Source organism: Pseudopodoces humilis, chromosome 7 (assembly GCF_049639895.1).
Source record: "Pseudopodoces humilis isolate 2021_Gansu_Grassland_sample_001 chromosome 7, ASM4963989v1, whole genome shotgun sequence".
NCBI classification, from domain to species: Eukaryota; Metazoa; Chordata; class Aves; order Passeriformes; family Paridae; genus Pseudopodoces; species Pseudopodoces humilis.
Window position 1 is genome coordinate 2,278,769 of NC_142206.1, and position 24,163 is coordinate 2,302,931.

General features: G+C 44.7%; 2 protein-coding genes across 5 annotated transcripts; both read right to left on the minus strand.

The window, feature by feature from the left end:
• Positions 1-1,073: 1,073 nt before the first annotated feature.
• Positions 1,074-12,640, minus strand: TCP11L1 (t-complex 11 like 1). 3 transcript variants are annotated; one of them, XM_005530255.3, is made up of 10 exons: positions 12,560-12,640; positions 9,253-9,418; positions 6,928-7,060; positions 5,638-5,758; positions 4,723-4,943; positions 3,539-3,675; positions 2,914-3,107; positions 2,413-2,594; positions 1,609-1,781; positions 1,074-1,385 (listed from the first exon to the last, which is right to left on the minus strand). In XM_005530255.3, the coding sequence occupies exons 2-10, from the start codon at positions 9,404-9,406 to the stop codon at positions 1,150-1,152; spliced, it is 1,551 nt and encodes a 516-aa protein (XP_005530312.2). In that variant the 5' UTR covers positions 9,407-9,418; positions 12,560-12,640; the 3' UTR covers positions 1,074-1,149. The 3 variants fall into 3 exon arrangements, with proteins under 3 accessions (XP_005530312.2, XP_014114480.2, XP_014114481.2); XM_014259005.2 differs by lacking the exon at positions 12,560-12,640 and adding an exon at positions 11,949-12,069; XM_014259006.2 differs by lacking the exon at positions 12,560-12,640 and adding an exon at positions 10,660-10,779.
• Positions 12,641-14,705: 2,065 nt separating this feature from the next.
• Positions 14,706-23,441, minus strand: DEPDC7 (DEP domain containing 7). Of its 2 annotated transcripts, none has more exons than XM_005530256.3 (9): positions 23,322-23,441; positions 20,590-20,977; positions 18,951-19,081; positions 17,905-18,094; positions 16,912-17,126; positions 15,672-15,814; positions 15,368-15,493; positions 15,194-15,272; positions 14,706-15,025 (listed from the first exon to the last, which is right to left on the minus strand). In XM_005530256.3, the coding sequence occupies exons 1-9, from the start codon at positions 23,392-23,394 to the stop codon at positions 14,811-14,813; spliced, it is 1,560 nt and encodes a 519-aa protein (XP_005530313.2). In that variant the 5' UTR covers positions 23,395-23,441; the 3' UTR covers positions 14,706-14,810. The 2 variants fall into 2 exon arrangements, with proteins under 2 accessions (XP_005530313.2, XP_014114482.2); XM_014259007.2 differs by lacking the exon at positions 23,322-23,441 and adding an exon at positions 21,463-21,605.
• Between the last annotated feature and the right edge of the window lie 722 nt (positions 23,442-24,163).

The window sequence follows — 24,163 nt, forward strand, 5'->3', positions numbered from 1 at the left end:
GAATGCAATGTAAAAGATCACTGGGCTCTTCTCCTCTATACAACAAGTAGCTCATTAAATTCAAGACCTACAAATATTCTAAGTTGCAAGAACACCTCTACAAAGTGAAAAAAATCTACTAAAATATTCCCTGTATATTCAAACTAACATCAAACCATTCACCTCTCACAGTACATTAAAATCACTTATAGTGCCCACAGTGCTCTGCACTTCCCAGATATTTTTGAAGACATGATTGAATATGCAACCATCTCCTGTTGTAGTTTTTTTAAAAACCCCAAATTTTCCACCTAAAGTTTCACACACTTTAAATCCACTTTCTGCAAATGACAATTTACTTTAAAACTAGTGTTTCACCTAAAAAGGAGTAAATTACTAGCAACAAAAAGGTAAGAAATGCCACTTTTATCAAAACATTTTAGCTCTGCCCTTTCTGAAATCTTTACAAGATATAAATACAACTGCAATCTATAAGATTGCCACCTCTGGTAGTACTGTACATAGCAGAGGACAGTTACCCAATAACCAGAAAATATGCTACAAAAATATATTATGTTTTGTAACATCTGCAGGTAAACAGCAAAAAAATGCTATTAAAAATGCAGTAAAATACAGAAAAAGCCAGTAAGCCTACCATACTCACCATAATGTTACAGTAAAGTGCTGCTTGGCTTGGCGTTTTGTCTGGTAAAGTTCTTCTTTTGAATTTTAGCTTTATTAATTCTTTAAAGTAAGATTTTTTAAAAAACCAAATCACCCTTTCTGGGAAGAACCATTGCTAATCAGCTGTGGATAAATTCAACTAAATTCACTGTAAATGAAGAGTTAAATGCCCTAAAAACGAGCCACTTAAATACAAAGTTTGGTTCTTAAACTTCCTCTATCTATCATCAGCTCAAAAATCTAAAAATTGCAGCCAGAAAACTCCCATGATATTCCCACCCCCCAGGTTGCATAATTATATTAGAAATGCATCTCTCATCTTTTACCTCAGGACCCGTTTTGCATCTCCTGTATTTCCCTCACCAGTCACCACTTGTGGGTTAAAAGGAACCAGTATTTACACGGAAAGCTGTTTTCCTAAACAAATATTGGTACAAGTTTTATTTAGTAGCTGACAATACTGTATTGGTAGCACAAGGACTGGTTTTATGATTCTTCTGACTTCCCTACAATTTGGGATTCTTCCTTAGTCAGTATTTTGCCAAGGACTGCATCGTAGTAAGGGCTGAAGACCATTTTGTTGTAGTTGACAAGACGAATGTACTTGGCAGCAATCTCCTCCAGCTCCCTCTGGATAGGGCCTAATCCTCCAGGAATGGCAGGCAATGATTTCTGGTGACTGGATGCAAGATAATTCTCCAGAAACTTTTGAATTCGAGAATCTGGCGGGGAAAAAAAAAAAGGGTTCGGTTTGTTTTCAAAAGAGAAGGGTGAATTAGAAACAGCGTAACCTCATGTAAAATGCAACAAGCCTGAAGCTGGACAGACAACATGGAAACAACATGGAAACGTGGAAACAACGTGGAAACAATGGAAAGAGGAGCCCTGCACACCCCCCAGCCCCAGTTCCACAGCCAGGGAGAGCAGAGCACTCTCCAGACTCACCGATGAGCTTGCAGATGGAGTTATCCGGGCTGGCCACTGCCTGGATCTGTCCCTTCAGCACAGCCTCCCTCTCAGCTGAGAACGGGGTAAAGCCATGCTGGCAAAGGCAGCTGCTCACTTCAGCACACACCTTCTCACCCACAGTGGCCAGGGATTCCTTCAGGTTAAAGGAGCTAGAAAACAGGAGATACAGCATAGCTGTATTAGTTACTCACTGTTTTCCCACTTTGAAAAAAGAAACCATTCAATTAGAATTAATTTATCAAATGTAGTGGAAAAAGCAAAACACAGATAAAGCCAACTATAAAGAGTAATACAATTATATATACATGAAAAATAAAGCTGGGATCTAAAGCAAGGAAGTAGGAGAACATTCAGTACTTCAAGCCTGAGCAATCCATACACGTAAGAGCTGACTTTCTGCCTGAGGACAGCTCTGACTAAAGCAAAACCCGTAGGTGTAATCACTAAATCTGCAGGCAGCTCACTGTGCCACACTCAGGTTTTTGGAGAGGCTGGCCCAAACTGAGCAGGGGCAGCTGCTGGCACTCTCCTGTGCCAGCCTGGCACCATGAAAAGCACTCTCTGGAAAAAGCAGCTTGTACAAATCATGGAAGAGCAGAGCAAGAAAAGACAGCTCTGTGTAAGCTGAAGAAGAACTGTCAGCCTGGGCTCATAGAAAGCCCTCATCACCTCCTCTGCATTTCCTGCAGTCCCCAGCCAGAAAGAGGCATAACCTGATCATTTCCCAGGGTGACAACAGAGCTCCAGCTGTCCTTGAGAGCAGCACTGTGCCATACTCACGGAAGATGCATTCCTGTCAGCAGCACCTTGACGATGGTTTTGATTTTCTCAGCGAATCCAGGCACATCGACGAGTGCTGGGCCTGCTGCACTGAAGGTGACCAGCAGCACTGTCCCCACCAGCAGCAGCTGCTCCAGCTCCAGCTGGATCTCCAGGAAGCGTGTCTGGTCCATGAGCACCGTCTGCAAGGAGGGAGGGAGCCAGCACAGCATGGAGTCAGTTTGCAGGGCTGGGAAGGGACACCGGGATGCAGCAGCAAAGGCACAGGGAACAGCAGGCCAGCACCAGGAGCACAATGAAAAGCATTGACTCCTCTTTTCCAGCTAAGCAGGTTCCAGCACTGAAAGATAAGCACCTATTAGAGCTGCCAGATCTCCCAATCAGAGATCAATGGTTTAGTACTGTACATGTTGCAAGGCTGCAAATCAAAAGAGCTTCTGCTGTGTCCTGGGAATAGAGGAGTGGAACAAGCACAGACCAGTTTTTCTGTTTAATACCTACTTCTGGAAAAGGCCTGTTCACGTGATCCCACTTCAGGAGCTTCAGATAGGCCTGATTTTGTACAGCAGTGAAGCACAAGGTAGAAGCTCCACCAGTGGCACCATCGCTACAGTGGGGAGGCAACATTTCATGTCCCAGCTTTGCAAGATCATCTGCTGCTTCTTGCAACCACTTTGTGACAAGGTCTAAAGAATCTGGAAGAGCAGAGGAAAAAATCTTGTTAAGAAAATTCCTTTCCAAAGTTAGGTTTTTCCACCAATAATTTCCAAACAATCCCATTAGTTACTATGACTAATGCCCATGATATCAGGTATGACATGCATTTCATTTATTGCATCAAGCAGAACGTCTAAAACAAAACCACACAGCTACAGGAAATCAGAGGTGAGATGATGCTGGGTAATCATGCCCTATGCTGTATTGAAATTAAACTGAATGTACCAAGGGCAGAACTATTGTTCTGGCAGATTTTTTTTTCTAACCATAGTTTTGGGGCACAAGCTGTCATTTACCATATGAATTCTAGAACTTATAAAAATATCTGAGCTCTTTTCATGATCTACAAGCAAAGACACGCAGTTTACTGGGAGGTCAGAGGGGAAGAAAGAAAGGAACAAAGTCATACTTGGCTGTTTCTCAAGAAACTCCTGAAACTTCTTTCTTTCATATTCAGCAGACTGCTGCATTAATTTTGGCCTAATACTACTGACAGCGAAGTTTGCCATATCCATTTTCATTAGGTCTAATACAGAGAAAATTGCTCTAAACAAACAAACAGAAAAAGTTATTCAAGGCTGCAGATGTTTCAGAGGTGCTGTTTACAAGATTTATTACAGATTGTCTAAGGAAAGAGCAAAAACATGCATGGGAAACAGTAACAGCTTAACAACTTCAGAGCATGAGACAGAGAAAGCTGGAGCAAGCATGTACATGCATGCATGTGTCTCTTCCAAGTGGGAAACAAATCTTGCTCTCCTGTAGAAAAACCTCCATGGAATTAACTTCACTAGCTCCATAGATTTTATCTCCCAGGATGTGCAATAGTGTATATGAAAAGACATCTGGGTTTCCAAGCTTGCATGCCATGGCTGCTGGCAGCCTGGAAAGCCAGCTTCGGTGGGAAGTGAATAATCAGACCCAAGAGGCAAAAAAGGAAAAACAAGCAAACAAACAAACACCAAAGGAAAATATTTTAATTTCAAAGCAACCTAATTCCTGCTGGCAATATTTCTGCCAAGTCAATCTTGAACTCCTGGAAGCTTTTCAAATTAGAAAACAGCAAGGTTAATGAAGCTTCTCCCAGCTATTGAGCTGTGCCACTGAGAACACGGTGGCAAAGCAGAAGCCTGGATGCTCCCAGATGTGGAACACACACTCCCTTTGGAACTGACAGGGAATTACACAGGGAGTGGGGTAAAGAGAGCTCAAACTGGGAGGAAAGGACAAACTGGTTGGAAACCAATAATACTTTTCCCCTGAGCTCCCCCTTGTGCTTTTTTCACCTTCTGCTTTTGACATTCAATTCTGATACAAACTGACTATTCATCTGCTACTTTAAAGCTTATTTGCATTTGACATTTAAGCAAATGTCCTTCAGTGACATGCAGGAGCCAGACAAATACTCCAACTCACCAGGTCAGAAATGGACCTTGTTAATGACTCCTGGAGCATCTCTCCCTTTCACACCACAGCTGTACCCTTTTCCCCATCACTCTTTTTCTTCTAGGAGCTGCAAGGTGCCCCCTCCACCCCCCACCTCTAAAATTATTTAAGGGACTCTGAACATGACTGCTAAACACATTTCAGTACCTGAAAAGAGGAACAATTTCATGAATATCTTTCAGTTTCTTAATGTCTTCATCTCGAGCTGGAGCACAGAGAGTCCCCATCATCCCAATAACAAATTTGACCAACTTAGAAATGTCAAGGGCCCCATTCTCTGCCTCCTGTTTTATCAAATCCAGGTCAAGAACTTCTGTAATCTGGCTTCTCAGTCTAGTATGACCAGGCAACAAGAAAGACAGAAGACTCTGAAATTTAAAGTTTTTAACAGTGCATTAGTTCTACACATCAAAGACTATAAGGATCAAAACAGCTACTGAACCACCTCTTACAGAATTATAGAATCATAGGATGGTTTGGGTCAGGAGAGACCTTAAAGATCACCCAGTTCCAAACCCCTACCATGGGCAGGGTCACCTCCCACTAAACCATTTTGCTTAATGACCCATCCAACTTGGCCTTGAACACTACCAGGGATTCTTATCTAAACAATTAAATAATTTAATTTATCTTTTTATTTTTTTTTTAGCCAACCACTCACCAACTCCAAATGTTTCACCTCATGCTGAGTGATACTGAAGTTACTGAGGGGTAAATCCTCTGTGGCACAGATCATACTTCAAACTGTTATGCTTGGTTTTATCAGCCCAGTGTTGGAGCATCTCACTGATTCCATGACTAATACCAGTGCCATAAGATGAAGGAAGCCTGGAATTATGGAGCTGGTATTGCTTACCTGTTATTCACCTTACATGGTTTTGCATTTGGTTTTACATTCAGATTTCTCCCCTAGGATTATACAGTTTGTATATGTTCACAGTGATACAGTAATGAAAAAGAACAAGAGGATTTTTTTTATGAAAAGCCAAACTCCAACCACTTCTGCCCATTCATTGCAGTGACTCAAATTCAGTCATTTCCTTTCATATCACATCATCTTACCTCCTTAATTTCTCCCAATAGCTTAATTGCATGATCATATGTAGGGGGGTCTTCCTTCAGCTGAGCTTCCAGACAATCCCAGAAAGCTTTATGCACAATATCTCTGACTTTCTTCTCTAAGCTGTGAATAAACATGTTAAAAACAATGGTACTGGTCTCTGCACCACCTCACAAAGATAACCTGCAGCTCCTGAAGCACAGCACGTAATAATGTGAATATAATGTAATAATAACTATGTGATGATTAACAGAGATCTGTCATTTAAAGTTGCTCAGAAAAGCAAGAAAAGCTGGACACAGGATTTGGAATGGCTTATGTCCTAATACAGGGTTACACATGAGCAAAGGTGGCTGCAAATTAAAATCCTTCAAAGTATTTATCATGTGCTACATCTAGATAACTGGAAGAGAACAAAAATGGCAAAAAATATATTTTGCCTTCAAAAGACCAGTATTCATGTTCCTTTTAAAGGCCCCACTAAGTAGAATCAATTCCACTACATAAAATTCATTAGTAAACACAACAGAAATTAAGTAATTCCCTGACACAAAATCTTCTGTTTCATACATAAATATTGCACCTACTCTGAGGTAAGGGCCCAGATCAGTTTGTATAAAAAAATAAATGAATTCCTAATTCAAAATACAGCTCCTGTTCACACCAGGTGTCACTTCAGCACTGACCCCAATGGGGACCAAGTCCCTTCCATGAAATATGCACCCCCTTTCCCAAATCAAGCCAGGAGGCTCTCAGCCACACCTCACTGTGTGTGAGAGAGAGGAACAGAAAATGAAACTTCCTCTGTTCTCCCTTCTCAGCTGGGCATACAATTACTGTAGACTCACACAGAGAAGGAAAGACTTCAAACTTGAAAGGAGCAAGGACTAACCTAATAAAACACAGGAATCTCTTCCCAAAATATCCCTGAAGAAACAGACAGGAAAAGCTAAAATAATCAGTTTCATCTTACTCCCACAGGCAGTGAAAGTTTCAAATTTGCTATAAGCACTACCTACATCTGCAGCCAGGCTGGGGCACTGGGAAGGCTGCAGATGAACAAGGGGACACAACAGAAACCACAGCACTCTGGGATTTGCACCACACATGTCCAATTAATCCAAGAGGCTTTCACACACACATATCTGGGGAAGCAGAACTGTACAGTTCTTCTTATATTCTTTCCTAGCTCCTCCCAGGCACTGCCAGACAAGAACCAGCCAGAGCCTTTACCTGCTCTGCAGCTCTACAAACCCAATTTTGTTTAGGTACCTATTTGGTACCAACCTTACCTGTGTTCTGGCAATTCAGCTGGTTTTATCTGGAAGTCTCCATTCACCACAATTTCGTGTGCCAGTGCCATGTTGGTGACTGCCTTTGCTGTCTCCATGAGCTCTTCTATTGACACAGGCCGAGAGGGACTGGCTGCAACATCAATTACACTGTCAGACAGCTCTCAGCAAAAGCCTGCAGAAAGAGTCTTTTTGGACCCTTTCCACCTTATTGACAGTACACAGGGTCAAGTGACAGTATTAGCTGAAGATTGTTCCTTCCTTCCTTTCCTTTCCCATCTGGTAGACAACACAGGTTTGGAGTATTTCAAAAAACCAAGGTGTGGATCCCAGCTGATATTCTGGGTTCAGTATGTCAATTGCTTCTATCAAGCTCTTTTAAAAACCATCTCCAAACAAAGCCCCCCCAACCCAAAACTTCTTTAGGATGATTTAGTAACATCTTGGCATCTTTCTCCACACTGTAGGAAGAAATAATTACAAACAGCAGCATTTTCACCATACTGCTTCCACAAGTATTGTGTAGATATTGCCATTTCAGTTTTACATTTTTCAAGGAAGTGATTTCATCATTAAAGCAGTCAACAAACAATCACCATCACTGTTAAGCAGCAGCACACCAGTAGCTAATTATTCTCACTACTCCAGTGCAAATGGCACCCCTCCAAACTCTTTTTTCCCCCCCAGAGGCCATCACAGAAAAAACAGAGGACGGCAGCAGTGGCAGCACCAATGTTTAAAGAGCTCTTCCCCTGGCATGCATTTGGGACTGACTAGGATGAGCCAGCAGCCTCAAACTGGGCCCTGGGCTAGTGAAAAGGTTGGTGCCCTGATGGATCCATTACATTCTGTAGCTCATTCACTTCACCTACAGTTCAGGCACAGAAGCAACATACTAATCCCAAAGTGAAAGAAACCAAGCAGGGTTCTTCATAGGCTGGGCTCCCTGAGAAATGTTCTGGGCAAACTATTATGACCATCTCATTTGATAATCCATGTTGATTGGATTCAAGTAATGACATAGAAAAGGTCTTTCAAAAAGTAAGTGTCCACCACTTGTCTGCCATGCAGAGCCCTTCTGAGTTCATACAGTTGGGTTCCAATGTGCTTGTTTCTCATTAATATCTTGCTCTTTTCATGCAGCCCTCCTAAATCCTTACTTCCTTCTGCTTGGAGCTTAACCTTGCAGAGCGACTCTGGGAACACAGCGAGGATTGATATTCTGAGAAGAACCAGCAGACAGCAAAGTTCACAGTGCTCTTGTCCGAGTGCCAAATGACTTCACTCCAGCAGTGGGAGCACTAAGAGCTCAGACTCTTTCACTGGCCAAAGATTGCTCCTAAATCACATCACTTCATTCTCATACCTGCTCCCTTACATGAGGAAAGGCCTTGAGACCAAACCACTTCTTTGTGGTACAGTGCAGTGCTAGACTGTGCCATGCTTTTTTAGTTCCACGTGTTCAAAGCCTCTCTCCATACAAACATCCCATTTCCCACCAGGCAACCAGCAAGGCATAGGAACAGAAACTCCCTCAGAACATCTCCTCTGAGTAACACCACACTAAACACAGCCCTAAACCTCAAGTCATAACGAACACAATTAAAAAATAGAAAGAATGCAACAAAATGTTACTGCTGAGCCACTCCCTACGGAAATTTAGAACCCTGAGCACTTAGGCTTCTTTGAATTGAATCCCTGGAGCCAGAAAACTTCCCCTTGGTTTCATCTACAGATTTGCCAGAAATATTGGCTCCCATATTGCATCCAGACCTTCATGTTAAAAGCAGAATGCCAAAGAAAAATATGCCTTAGGAAAAATAAGCAGTCCTGCTTACATGGAAGTAGTATTAGGATTAAATATACAACTTTCCATCTATCTTGTGAGGGGGCTGACAAGATTTGTCAATTTATATTTGTTAATAACATATTTTTCTGCCCTGCAGTAGGAACAAGGGCTGCAGCAATGCAGAAGGTTCAGCTGATAAGGCAAACAGCAGAGACAGTTTAGCTGGAACACACTGGGGTTCTGTTTATCCATTCCAAGAGCACAAACACACCAGGATATTTAGGATATATGTGGCTCAGAGCAATGTGGTCATTGTGTACAATTAAGAAAATGTACACACTGTGTGTACAATTAGGGAAATAAAAAGAAAACGGGGAGAGAAGTATTACAGTTTCAAGGCATATCATCAAGAGTTGTACTGCAATTAACTGCAAGACAAACTTGCACAGAATGCTATAAAACACTAGGATTGCCTCCAACAACAATTACAGAATTTACCATCTTTTTACTGTATTTCATAAAGCAGTTTTGCTTACACTTTGGTGTATCATCTCTGTGTGACCCTGGAGCACTCTGTCGTATTCTTTTTCGGACAGACTGATCCGAGTTGTCCAAGTTCTCGTCCTGATCATCCTCCAAACCACTCAACTTTTCTTCACTTGAATTTAGCTTGTCAGGATTCTGAGACATTTTCAGGAGGTTCTTTACAAAAAGAAAAAATATGAAAAAGGGAATGAATAAGCATTTTCTGACATGGTTGAGTGGGTAAACATCACCAGGAATCCTCTTGATTAAGAAAAAAAATAAATTAAGAATTAAAGAATAATTTAGAATAATTCTTATGAAGAGTTGTATGATGTCATCCCCATAATGGCAGGGGACCTGGACTCAGTGACTCACTTCCCATCTTCCACAAAATGGGATGCTTTCAACAGCTAACATTTATTTAATCTGCAGTCCTAGTCAGTTCTCAAAGATCTCAAACTGTTCCCTTGCCACAATGATAGAGATGAGAGAAAAAGATACTGTTTTCCTTCCTAGCACTGCTTTCAGGAGAAAGATGAAAAACACCTTCAGAACAATATTACAAACGTGTTTTACAAAAGATTATGAGACAACATTTCCTTACTACACAGCAATAAATCTTCCTGAACATAACATATTCCTGAATTATGGCCTGCCCCAACTGCTTACAACTTAAAAACTTCCCTCTGAGCCATCCAAAAGCAATAAGAAGCAGCAAAAGAACTAGAGAGAAATTAATATAAAATTATATTCCCATGTTTTCATTATTCAAGAGTCCTGATTTATGCATAAAATATCACAGTTGTTTGGGTTTTTTTTTTTAAGACAGTAAAGAACAATTAGAATAATTAAAATCCTGCTTTATTAGACATTACATATTACAGGATATTTATATCACATTGCAGATACCTGCAGTGTACCCAAAGTTACACTGAAACAATTACCAGTAGAAAAGCAAGTCTCACTGTTCCTTATCTTCACTTATTTCATTCTCAGATTTCCCTATAAAGAATGTAATTTCTGCATCCACCATTGAAAACTATCATGCAGGAAGCTGCTGCTCAGGCTTTAATTTTACAGAAATCTCTCTGAAAGCATATGATGTCTCTAAATTAGAATAACTTAAGATGTTCTGTGAAGTGGGAGTCCAGAAGAGTGCACCTTCAAAATAAAAAGAAGCTCCTGGAAAAACAAAAACTTCCTCTTTCCCCTAGTATCCCACCATCCCCACATTCACATTCTGAAATAAACCAAGTTCTCAGCAAGAGAGACACTCTCCAGGGGCACCTCACAGCTACTGAGAGAAAATACATCATCAATAACTGCACTGAAGAGGATGCAGCAGAAGCCAGCAACAGCGTAGAAATATAAAATGCATCACTGGGATTTATTTTTGTACAACAGCTATAATAACTAACCCTGCTCCACCAGTGCTGAAATTGATTGCACAGTGTGATTCCTCAGGACAGCTGGAAAGCTCAGGGCATGTAAGGAAGAGTTCTCTACAGCAATGACTCAGGATCATCATCTTGCTCGATGCATGAGAGACAACAGCATGCAACACTTGCCCACAGCACTGTGTCATTTCTATTTTAGAAGTGAAAACAGCATGAAAAGTTTGGGATAAATGACACAGGAGAGCACCCTCAGCACACAGGCATCAGCACAGGTACTGTTAGACTCACTCCAGCTCTAGATGAAGGATGAGGAGCTCTGTTAATAAAGGGGCTGTTCACAGAGAAGAGCATAGCAACCGTTGCAATGTAAAATATAAAATATAAAATAGGATGGTTAAAGAGAGAGAAACCTGTTGTTGAATTTGACTAGGATAAAAGCATTATCATACAGGCTTCCACATTCATTCCAGACTAGATGGTCTCTCTTCCACAAAGCATCCTCCTGAAGTCAAATCTGAGCCACAAAGATGATTCAACCAAGCCCCACTTAAGTCTTTAATGCACACAACACTTCCTAGTACCTTGCAATCTCTCAATGCACTTTATCCTCACTACCCTGAGAAAAGCAGAGAACTGTAATAAACCTTACTTACAGAGGGGAAACAGAGGTTTGAGTTCAGCTGCTTGAGGACTCACAGAAGATAAATGACAGGGACAAGATCATCAGTCTGATGATTCCTACCCCCAGCTTTGCCCAGCAGGCCATCATTCCTACCACACAGTCTACACCCTAAAGTGTTGCCTTCCATAAAATGGCAGCTCAAGAGCTACAGCCTCAAACCCAGCCCAAGTTTCATTTTCATTACCATTTGTTTTAGAAAAATCCTATTTCAGCTATGGAGGGGCAGGTATTAGAACTCCCGGGCCATTTTACCAAATGACTGTTCAGCAGATGAGGTAAACAGGCACACTTGTTGGTTTAGTTGTTTAGTTTGCAATAGTCTGCTCTTTTCTGATGGATTACTGCTATTATTGGTAGAACACATCTAGAACATATCCTCTTTCCACCGGGTAAATAAGCTTGACAATACCTCTTCCAGAAGGATGATCATCATCCCTCCTTTCACAAAAGCAATTCTGACTCTTAATAGAGCAAAGTCTACTTCTTGGCACTTTCCTTGCGTTTATTTTTAATGAAAAACAGAAATGCAAGAAAATTAAAATTTAAACACAACATTTTTCCACATCTTCCTTTCATTATAAGTCCTCGAATCACGTGAGGAGCACTGAACAAACTTCGCTGTGCTCACCTGGAGCACACAAAAGGTTGGAACAGCTGCTCCTGGATCCCACTGTATGAGACAGCAGCCGACAGCTCTCCTGACCTGCGGCCCCAGCACACCGGGCTGCCTTTCCTCCAGCGCCCAGCTCTTCCCTCTGCCCACCTGCCACAGCACAACCTGCTTTCCCTTGTAAGCCGCTAGCAGGCAAGCCGCAGCCTGTCCCCCGTCCCTCTTCCAAATTAAAAGGGGAATTCCGCTGTGAAATTCCGCTGTTTCCCCTCCGCTCCTGTCCTGCGTGAGGCCCTCCCAGGTCCATCGCTACCGGGAGCACACAGGGCACCGTCCCCATCCCCGCCGGCCCGGCAGCAGCGCCGCCGCTCCCGCCATGCTTTCCCTTCGCAAGGCCCGGGAGCTCCGGGCTTCATCAGTGGGCTAAGGGGAGAAACGGGGGGCTGTGGGTCGCTGGGCCGAACTGGAGGATGCGGTGCTGAGCCCGCCCGGCGGCCCCGGCGCAGCGCTGCCCGCCCGGGCCCGGAGCCGCCCGCTCGGCGCTGCTGGGCCCGGGCCCCGCCCGCCGCCCCCGGCCCCGCCGCCGCCCTCCGCCCCGGGCCGCCCCCGGCCGGGCCGCCCCGCCTTACCGCCCTCGGAGCAGCCGCCGCGGCCGGCGGCTCGGACGGGCCCGGCCCCTCCTGCGGCCGCGGGGCGGGGCTGGGCCGGGGCCGCAGCCCCAGCGCAGGGCGGGCCGCGGCGGCTCCGGGGCGGGGCTCGGGCCCTGCCGCCCCCGCCCGGCCCGCGGCACCGCGGGGGAGGCACCGCAGGCCCGGCTCGGGGGGCACGGGCGGCTCTGAGACAGCGCACCCCGGCTCTGGGGGCACGGACGGCTCTGGGGCAGCGCACTCGGCTCTGGGGGCACGGATGGCTCTGAGACAGCGCACCCCGGCTCTGGGGGCACGGACGGCTCTGGGGCAGTGCACTCGGCTCTGGGGCAGCGCACCCGGCCCGCTGCAGCCGAGCGAGGAGCAGGGCCCGACTCCAACCGGAGCCCCTCGCAGCCCGCGCCCGGACCTCGATGGACAGAGCGGGGTCTGCCCCACCACCACACAACGCTGATTCAGATTAACCCCTCCAGGAACCGGGGAGCGCAGTCCCGGATTGTCCTTGCCGTCCTTAGGCACCTTGTACAGGTCACGGTGTGACCGCCAGCTGCTCCAAGGGGGAGCGTGAGGTGCTCTGAGAGGAGCTGGATCGCCCTGACGAGAGGAAGGAGCGGGCTGACCCTGCCTTGTGCCACCCTCGGCTGCCCCAGGCTGCTCCGCCGTGGCCCGGACACAAACTCGGCACCGGAGCCAGCCCAGTGTGGCACAGGGCAGGGGATCTGACCCGGGACTCTCACTGCAGCAGGCGAGAGCCACAGGCAGCAGCTCATTTCCAGGAGAGGAACCTCATCCCATTAACCGTGGTGGTACAGCAGGCTGGAGGTAGAAAGGGAAAATACTTCTGCTGAAGAGCAAACCAATCCAACACCACCACTACCATAGGATTTCCATCCCCACATTTTAAAGTATGAGCTAAGCTAATGTTTATGAGGAAGTGCATTTATAATAAAAAGCTTTCAGTTAAAACTAAGAACTATGACTACTATAAAGGCTTATAGTTCCCTGCTAGTTTTCAGGAACCAATTATTTTTAGAAGTCCTTTCTAATTAACTGGAAGAAGCTTTTTACATTTTTGTCTTCCATCCCCCATCAGGACACAGTAAAACATTGTCCTGCTGCACACCAAGTCCTTCAGCTCCATTTCAGACAAACACTCTGGCCCCTGGCAGCAGACACCAGAAATCATGAGAGTCTGACCTAGGACTGTGTTTTTTAAGAAAAGCTCACCACCTGTGACTGTAACACACTTGGTTGTCATAATTAAATTAGCTTCTGTTCCTACATAAAAGAACAGAGCTCAGTACTTTAAATGGAACAAAATGTGGTTTTTTTTGGTTTTTTTTCCCCAACAGCAGCTGTAATAAAGTTTTGGTGGTATCAGTGCAAAGGTAACTCCACAAGAGTCAAAATTAGATGTCTGATCATGTTACATACATATATATATCTATATATATGATTGTCTGTGTTGCAAGTCTTGGTATTTCCACTGTAGACCACACATGGATAAGAAATGCCACAAGAAAAGCCAAAGGCCCTTCATTTGCTCCAGCACTTTTCTAATTACAGCTGATGCCATCAGTGAGTTAGAGACAGAGCAAAACACTGCAGGGATGAAGATAAGCAGCCACAATCAGTACAGCCTGTGGCAATCAAAGCCAGACTGACTTCACCACCCCAGGAGAGCCAATTCCTCAATATGGTGCCATTTGAGCTTAAAACAGCACAGTAATTTGTCACACACATAGGTTAGTTAGCTGGCAAGCCTGAAGAAAAGCTGTGCAATATCAAGCAGAACATGTTTTTCAGCTCTCTCCAGCACACAGCAAGTCAAAGATCAATGCTATGTGATAGTCACAAAATCCAAGGCAAATTAGGAAAAAAAAAAAATAAAAAATAAAAGCATAAAATTCAGTGCTGGGGCAAAAGGTGGCAGAGAGATTTCATTCATGGTGTCTTCCATCTCTGTGATTTTGATATAGAATAGAGGGAGTCAACAGACTTGGCTTTTGGGGAGGAAAAGTATTATTTTGTTTAAAAGGTCCAATAGAACTTCAGAATGAGAAAAGCTAAACTATAAATACACATTAAAGTCAGGTACTGTTGGTAATAATTGCATAAATTCCATCCATTTCCACAAAATAATTTTATTAGGCAGATACATGAATATAAAAGATTTACAAATATATTAGTGTTTTCACTGCTGGGGTATACAATGTAATCAATATTTAAAGTCTCACACACACATATTAGTAACTCTGTCTCCAAAATACTGCATAAAAATACTCGGATTACTACTATGAAACTGACCTAGCAGCCTTTTTCTCTCTTTGTCAGAGAGCTTTGAATCTTCATCAATAGCTTTCAATAGAGATAACAGCTCATCTTTTGTGGTTTTCTCTGTGTTGGATCGATACTCTCTTTCATCAAGTTTTTGGCAAAAGGTATAACCTGAAAGGAAACATGAGACATTCAGAGGATTATCACCACACTCCACCCGCCCTGGAGATTCTACAGAGCCACCCTCCTTTAGATCAAATCAGTCCCTGTTACAGCAAACTTTTTTTGCACCACATTTTGGGGCATGACAAGATTACACAGCTCAGAGGGAAGCGTTACCTGTTATCTTGCTGGGATCCTGGCCCTTCTGCAGAGCCAGCAGTTTATTGCTGACCATTTTGTGCAGTGCCCCTGGGATCTGGAACAGAAAGAGTGCAACAGCAGCTTAGAGAAGGCAGCTCTCCATGAGCATACCAGATAAACAAAACCTGGCCCTTTTCTAAAAGCTCTTACCTTTAACACATCTCTCTGGTTGTCCACAAGGAACAAGATCAGGAGGTCAGTTTTCCCTCTGGATAAGTTTTTGTTGTTGATAATAGCTTTAGAGAACGTTCTTTTCACAACCATCCTGTTGTCACTCTAAAGAATAAAGAGAAATAGTGACAAGAAGAGGAGAGTTAGTCTCCCCCATTAAGAAGTTCTGAGACGCTGCTTTTCCTGCAGTCACAAGTTTAAACTACAAAGGCATTTTCTGACCAGTGCCTGGGACCTCTGGATTTCAGAAAGTGTAAAACAGCTGTTAAGAATGCAGATTTACCTCCTTCTGTAGCTTGAGCTCAGAATGATGTGCTGCAACAGCCATGAAGTACAGCAGTCTCCTGAACTCCTCCCTGACTTGGCTGTCTAGGAGCTTCAAATAGAGCTGAACAGCTTCTAGAGATTGCTCCATCTTCCCATTCACTGGGGAGAGAGAAAGGTATTTATTGCCATATTCATTTAAATTAATGTCACCATGAAACACCTAGGTTAATCACTGAAGAGACACCCATCCACCCATCTCTCTAAACAGAACCAGCCAAACACAGCAATTCATTCTCACAAAAACTTCTCCCAGGCTGAGGAGAGCTGCTTGCAGACACTCTGACAACATCCCACACACAGGCCTTCAGCCTGGCATTAAAGCTCCCTTGTAATTAAGTTCAATTACAGTTCAAACATCTTAAAGGGGATGTGAAATACTGAAAAAGGAAGATGGTTCTATTAAAAAAATAATGAATGACTTCTGCTTGTGGTAATAAAAATATCACAAAAACTGAGGAATATGGGCTAATTTGATGAATTAATTGCAAATTACTTTGTAGACCTTTGCTAAGTTTTAATTTGCTTTACTATCCAGCCATTTTAGATTCGTGAATTGTTTAAATGAAGTAAGTTGTATTAATATCCTTTATTATGCAGAGAGGAAGAATGGGATATAAATGCAAAGTATTTCAGTTAACATGAAGCAAGAAGAGTAATCAAGGCAGAGAACTTATGAAAAATAAGGAGATCCAGGATAAAATGTTGAGAACTAAAACATCAAAAGCTTTCTAAAATGCTATCCAAACAAAATTTAAGAAACATTTCTATGTAAAAAAGTAAAAGTTGTCAATGGGGTACCAAGCACCCACACAGCTTTCAGTTTAGCTCTTACAGCCTAAATATTTACTATTAGGCTATATTTACATTTCATTTCCCATGGATATCTGACTTCCATGGATACCAGCTAGTACCAAATTATAGCACTGTGGTTCCACAGCCATTCTACACAGACCTGAACAAAGATTACAGAACTGCATAAAGAACCAAAATGTCAAACAACAGCCCTTCTGACTGAAATTAGAAATTTAAAAAAAAACCCAAACATACATAAAACCCCCAAACAAACAAAGAAACAAAAACCAACAAAAAAACCCCACTTACAGAAGTCAGTTTTTCATCTTGGCTCCTGAGGTAAATACTCAGTTTCTTAGTACATGTCTCACATAAGCATTGGAACACAGCTCTGTTTTACTCACCTAATAGTTCTGCAATTCCTAAATGAATTTCAGATGCGTGGCTTAAGAGTGGCTCCTTTTTTTGGCTGTAGTATCTACCAATGTTTTCAAACAGCAGCAGTTTCCAGGTATCTGCTTTGTCTGGCTGATCAGGCAGGTTCCTGCTGATATCCACCACCATATGATCGGGAAGATATTCCAAACAGTCAATTGCTGCTGAGAGCCATTCATCTGTCCTGGAAGAGAGAGGGGTTTGAGTTTGCAGCTTTAATTGTGGATCTAATTTAATTGTGGATTTAATTTTCAGAGCTGGCTGCAAGGCTTTCCACAGAGAGCAGGTAAACTGGTTCCTTCATCACAGGGAAAACTGCATGTGGAGGCACTTAAACCCATTAGAAACTCACACACAAGACACTCCACCTGACACACTCGGGTAGATCACAGTCATGAGCCTCTTTGTTATGTATTTAATCAAGATTAAAAATTAGTAACCCACAAGTAAACAGTCACAAGCAGTAAAACCCAAAGTCAATCATGTCCTCTGCTGTTAGATAAGGACACAATTATCGCTGGATAAACAGAAACATGAACCTTGATCTGGTTCAGACCAGTACAAGTCTTTCAGAGCATGTTTTTAACTCTACCCACAGTTTCAAGCTCAGCATTCTTTTAATACAGTAGGGGGAACAAAACTATTTCCTCACAAGTGATGTCTCTAGGAAAAATTCATGATGATTATAAAACCTCTATTCTTCCCTCAATGCAGCAAAGATTTTCCCCTCTGAATACCATCAACTACTGTCACTGCATTCAAAAACCATCCCAGTGTTCAGCAGACATTCTCACTAAACAATTGTTATTTACCAGTTATTCCAGTCAAGTCCAACAGGGAAAAAAGTGCCTGCTCACCTCCTTTCTGCCAGATTGAGACTGCTACATTTCTACCCAAAGACCAACTGTGCTCCACATTCCCCTGAAAGCAGAAAGTCCTTCAGAGCTGCAGTGATTACTTACTGCGAGTCACTGAAAGCCTTGAGGATCTCTCTGTCCAGGTAGTTACTTGTGATGACATATCCAGCTGCCTTCCTGGGCTCTGGGAGCTGAGGTCTGATCTCCTGCTGCTCAAGCAGAGACTCCAGGAGAGGGAGGTCCACCAGCTGCAGCAGGCGAGCAATTGTTTGTTCTTGCCACACTTCATTAATAACTGGGAAGGGTGGGTACAAAAAGCACAGGAGACTCAGCATGGGCACGATCACAAGGAAGATAACTCCCCTTCCTCCCATCAGGCCTAACCTAACAGATGGGTTTCACCAAAACAGACTTGCATTAGCAAAGCAGGAGGCTCTTATCAGCTTGAAGTGGCTTTTATCGCCACAAAAGGCAAGAACTACCCACTTGTTTAGTTAACTACAAGTGTGGGAGAACTGCTTTTCGGATAAGTCTGAAGTGCCTTACACTCTTTGTGCTCTAATTTACAAACAATCTTTGTTCTAGATAAGGGATGGGGAAAAAAAAAAGTACAACAGTGACACTCTCCTTATCACAGTTTCCTTGAATATTTCCGTATGATGAAACCACAGTTTCTAGAATGCCTTAGCACTTTTAACTAAAGGAAACATGAGATCATAATATGGTCTGAAAGACAAGCCATGAATTGTCAAGAATAGTTTCACACAATACTGAAGGAGTGCTGGAAGTGCAGATACACAATTCCCTTCTGGCTCACAGCACACTGTTTGCCCTGACTAAAGCAAGCACACAAGTAATGCAGGTAACTGAATATTATGAATATTTCTAACTCAAATCAAGCTCTGTACATTGGGTATTCTTCTCCACAAAAGTCAACGCTGATTTATTTCCATCAAGAGATAATACATCTTCTCTGATGAAATAAAAAGGCAAAAGGCAAGCCTGCAACAAATATAATTTGCTTTTTCATGACCTGGTGTTCAAAATACTGTGTCAGTTTGCTTCCCTCTCCAACCTGTGGGGCCCAAGTCCTTCCAGTCCTACAGATGTACCTTCCTCCTGCCACAGACAAATGACATTATTTGGCTTACCTCGACGGGACAAGCTATCAGAGATGTTTACTTGAGGGCTGCTTGCAGGTTTTAGACTTAGGTTTTCCCAAAGATCCTCCAAGTTTTCTGGCTTGAATGGAGTAGAGTGGAACAACGTGCTCTTCTCATATCTGAGATTAAAAACAGGTTTTATACATATCTATAAATGTATATATGGATAACCAAACATATAATGGAACATAAAGATATGGGTAACTGTCCCAAGATCAAAAACGTTCTCTCATATAGATATTTACATAATTTTCCCCCTCGTCTCTCCTGCCTGACACTTCCTCTGTCCAAGTCACCCAGGAAAATGTATGGCACCTCCAAAAATTATTTGCATGTAACAGAACCACTCCAGCCACAAAATTACTGCTCCTCCAAGCATAGCTGTATGATTTAAATTCCCACAGCTTCCTTGTTTTAGAGCACTGCAAAATCTTTTTGATGTCCACTATCTTTGGCATGGATGTGACAAGCTGCATGTATCGATAGCTCAGTTCCTTTCACTAAATGAAGAAATATAACCAGATGGATCTGTGCCCTGCCCAGAAGAAAAACACCTTCATTCTACACTAATAAAGCAGGAATAATCCTGTTTATTGACTGTTTGTTCAATATATTCTAAGTCTTATTTTAACAGCTCTTGTGATGAAAATATTTTTAAATACCACATATAATTAAAGTGGTTCTAATTTCTCATGAATTCTCTTTTTAAGTAAAGACTTGGGACAGTTTGCTTTAGGACAAGAGCTAATGGGAGAGAGGGGAGAAGCAGCACAAAGGAAATATTTTTAATCTCTGTTCCTCTACTTTTTTCATCAGGGTTGATGCACTCAAGTTCACATTTGCTACTCACCTGAACGTGCCAATCAAATAAGGCATTTCCATTTTGGGTCAACACCATTTACAATTTTCAAAAGTGCACATTGCTAAATCTACTGCATTAAATACATGCACGTAGTTTCTTGTGAGAATATGTCAGAGTAAGTGAGGAGATGAACACTTCACTAAAACCGTTTAAGGGAAGTTATTTGGCAAAGTGGCATCTACACGTTCTGCTTTGTGTGGGTTTAGTTTGTACCAGGGTCTTCTCTGCCCATTCCTAAAGGGACAGGGAAACAAAACCTCACCACTGCACTTCCCTCTGGCTCTAGGATGGAGTGCAATAGCAGAACAGCAGAACAGCCTGCTACCCTGCCTGGGAACAAGTCAGACATGCATAAAGAAACAGCTGTAAAAGAGCTAGATTGGAAGCGTAGTGAAGCAAAGATGATGAAAGGAGAAAACAATTTTCCCTTAGAAGTTACATGGATTACTGGTTTATGCCAGAGCTAGACAAGCAGTGACTAAAGATTGCCCTGTTTGATGCATCTGAATTCCAGTTGGTTGTATCGATTTAGATCAGTATGTAAATGCACTTAATTTCTACTCTCTCCCCTCCCTTCCCCAAGGCAATGTGATAACAGAGAAAACAAGTAACCATGTAGGCTGAGTGATTTACTCTTCAAATTGCTCTTTCCTACCTGTCTTCCACCCACAAACATCTATGAAGTGTCTATTTTTACCCTGTAAATGTACAAGCTTTCTTTTCTCTCCCCTAGAATATTTCCTCTCTTCACCTCCGTGTACTAACCTCTGTGGGGTACACTGCTGGTAATCTTTCTCAAGCTCTGGCTGGTTCGAGGCATTTGTGAATCTGTAGAGGCTGCTGCTGCTGTCTTCAAACACGGAGCGTTTGTCTTTCCCAAAGACCCTGGTTGAGACAGCCTCGAACACTTTGCAATCCATCAGCGCTTGGCACACGCGCACCACCTTAGCCCGGGAAATATCCACATCCCCAAAATACTTGTTCTGCAGAAGGTGGGCAAAGACAACATCCACTGCATCCGAACCGATGAAACAGTCATGGTAACACTTGAGGTTCTGGCGGCGCTTTTTCACTTCCACTTGAGTTTGAAGAGCGCTGATAATGCTGCTCCAGACGAACGTCGCTCCGAACGGCTTCTGCGCCAAGCTAAAGCCTGAGAACGCAGACAAAGACTGAATTCATGCTGCAGGCACAGAGAACAGCCCCCTTTCTGGCTTCTAGCTTTCGTGAACCTCGTAAGGATTTAAAAATCTTTGAGACTTCCACTTTGGCTTGGCTTGCTCAGGCATTACCACTTCGTTACTTCCTCAGCAAGTCTGTCTGCTCTTTCTCACTCTCTTTGGTGGCTCCTCTCGCTGCACCAGCCTAAAGCTTTGCAACCAGGAGTTCCTGTTTTTTCAGCCTCTCACCCTGGCACTGTCCTTTGTGTGTCCATTGGTCACCTTTTGGTTACCCTTGCAGAACCACTGCCAAGCACCCCGCTCCCACAGCCACAAACCAGCCGTACACACTCGTAACACCCCGGTTCCTCCACCAGCACTGACAGAGCAACACAGCTGGGCAGGGAAGAGGGAAACAGGGGTGAAGAGACACATCAGAACCCTGTTTGCTACAGGAATGTGCATACACACGAGCTACCTGACACCACCAAGAGTCCACGGATTCTCTTGAGATGCTCAGTCCACATTAATCCCACCAGACAACCCTTCACCACCTCGGCTCCAGCAGAGACCTCAGCTCTGTGCACCCAAAGCCACTTCCCTTCCCCAGTGAAACCACTGAACTATTACTCATTTACCAGTCCGATTAGAACAAAATGCCAGCAGCCAACAGTTTGACCTGAGGCTGCACTCAGCCTCCACAAGGACTTAAAAACAACACCAAATTTACAGGTGGCACCTAACTGGGGAGAGCTGCAGCCAGTGGAGAGGCTAGAATTAGAACATGTTTTTTAGTCAGATGAATAATTTACCAAGAGCGAAAGCACGGGAAGAAGAGAGAAATCAAAAGCTGAAGGACAAAATACGGAAGGAGGAGCTGGCAGCAATCCTACAGAAAGCCAGCTGGGATTGTGACAGACCTCAAACCAAATGAATTAACAGTGTGATGCAGTGTTTGAAAAAAACAACAACATGCACCTCCTTCTGGAACATATTACCATGAGCATTTTCCAGAGATGCAGGAGGTGTTTTTCTCTGCTCTGTTTAGTCTGAAGTGGCTTTAGTCAGAGAGTTGTATTCCAATTTGGGGAACCAGTTTTCAGCTGATCCCCAGCTGCAAGAAAACCCATAAACTGGCAAATAAGCAAGGGGAAAAGGAAAGGTACAGGGGCAGTAAAGACTGGGAAGAGGGAGAGAAAGCAAGGAACACAATACCATTTGAACACGCCAGCACTTCAGAAAGACAGCAAGAGTTATCCTTCTGAAAATATTCACTCCAGGGAAAAAAACAAAACAAAACAAGAAGAAAAGTGCAGCTTTTTAATATACAGCATTGAACCAGCCAAAGTAGAAATCTCCCAGAACCTCCAGTTTCCAAAGCTTTAGAAGTACAAGACAGACAAGGTACACAACTGCTGATACTTTAACCTGATGACACCTTCAGGAAGGCAGAACAAACACAACCAACACAGAATTTGTTTCCAGCCCTACATTCCAATAGTCAGCTATGGTCTCTGGGAGAAAAGAACCCCCAAACCCGACACCACCAAACATGCAACAAGGCTGGTTTCTATCGCTAGAATAAATACCAACATGTACAATGTGTTTAATGCTACTCACGGCTTTATCACCGCTTCCTTACACACACGGAGCCTTCGGATCTCTTCTAAAGGAAGCGGGATTAAGCGTGGCATTAAGACAACAAATTTCCACAGAGTTAAGGCGCTCAAGGTAGGGGAGGAAAAAGGAAAAGGCAAAACCAGTTCCCAGCGAGCGCCTTTTTACCGCTTAGGCTGCGCTACCGAGACACCTGCTCTTGACCCGCGCTGGGGACACGGAGCTGCCCGAGCCTCGCTGGGGCAGCTGGGCAGGGGCACCGGGCCGGGCTGGGCAGGACAGAACCGGGCAGATCCCGGCAGATCCCGGCAGACCCGCGGGTCCCGAAGCTGCCGCTGGCGGATCCGGGACGGGGCTCCCGGGCGGAAGCGGCTCCCGGAGCGCGGCCAATTTTTGAAGCTCCCGGAGCCGGGAAAGGCGCCGAGCGCAGCTGCGGCCGCCGGGAACCCGCATCCCACAGCGGGCAGAGCCATCCCGGGCTGCGGGCAGAGCCATCCCGGGCTGCGGGCAGAGCCATCCCGGGCTGCGGGCAGAGCCATCCCGGGCGGCGGGCAGAGCCATCCCGGGCTGCGGGCAGAGCCATCCCGGGCTGCGGGCAGAGCCATCCCGGGCGGCGGGCAGAGCCATCCCGGGCGGCGGGCAGAGCCATCCCGGGCGGCGGGCAGAGCCATCCCGGGCTGCGGGCAGCCCCCTCCTCCCTCTCCCGTTCCCCAGCCGTACCCGGTGGCCTGGCGGGGGGGCTGGACACCGCACTGAGGCTCAGAGCCGCCGCCTTCTCCCGCACCGTGGCCATGGCGAGCGCTCGCTGGGCGCATCTGCCGCTCCCGGCGCGGCCGCGGCTCTCGGAGCCCCCGGGGGCGGCGCCGCCCCGCCCTGGGCGGGCCCGGGCACAGCGGGCACGGAGCGCCCGGCACCGCCCCGGCTGCTGCCAGCCAGCCCGGAGTGATCCCCAGCGAGGGAAGGCAGCTCTGGAGAGCAGCCAGGCTAATGGCCCTGCCGAGGTCACCCGGAGCAGGCGGAGCAGGAACGCGTTCGGCTGGGTTTGGAATGTCTGTGACAGTGCGCTGCCACCTTCAGTGTACAAAAGCTCTTCCTCATATCGAGGTGGAACTTGTGGTGATTTAGTTCATGGCCAGTGCTCCTCGTCCTGCCGCTGGGCACCACCAACAGGAGTCTGGCACCATCCTCTTGGCACCTGTCTTTGAGATGTTTTTATGCATTAATGAGATCACTTCTCTGTCTTTTCTACAGACTAAACAGCCCAGCTCCTGCAGTCTCTGCCCTTAAGAGAGATGCTCCAGACCCCTTATCATCTTTGTGACCTTCCACCGAACCCTCTCTGGTAGTCCCGTGTCTCTTTTGTCCTGAGGAGCCCAGAACTGGACTCAGAATTCCAGATAAGGTTGGCAGTATCCATAGGAAAGAGAAATGTTGCACAGGACTGGTGCTACTCGAGGTCAGGAGCCTGGTGTGAGAACACCACAGGTCCTGGACGGGGAACTGGGCTCTGACCCACGGGAGAGAGCAGCCCTGGCACTTCCTGCAGCACTGGGAGCTCCACC

Coding starts and splice junctions, on each gene's coding strand:
- TCP11L1 (XM_005530255.3), bottom strand. CDS start 9,406: ATGTCTCAGAATCCTGACAAGCTAAATTCAAGTGAAGAAAAGTTGAGT. Junction 4,944..5,637: donor TATTGGGAGAAATTAAGGAG/GTAAGATGATGT, acceptor TTTAAATTTCAG/AGTCTTCTGTCTTTCTTGTT. Junction 1,386..1,608: donor CTCCATCTGCAAGCTCATCG/GTGAGTCTGGAG, acceptor TTTCCCCGCCAG/ATTCTCGAATTCAAAAGTTT.
- DEPDC7 (XM_005530256.3), bottom strand. CDS start 23,394: ATGGCCACGGTGCGGGAGAAGGCGGCGGCTCTGAGCCTCAGTGCGGTG. Junction 17,127..17,904: donor AAGGCTTTCAGTGACTCGCA/GTAAGTAATCAC, acceptor TCTCTCTTCCAG/GACAGATGAATGGCTCTCAG. Junction 15,815..16,911: donor AGGAATTGCAGAACTATTAG/GTGAGTAAAACA, acceptor CTCTCTCCCCAG/TGAATGGGAAGATGGAGCAA.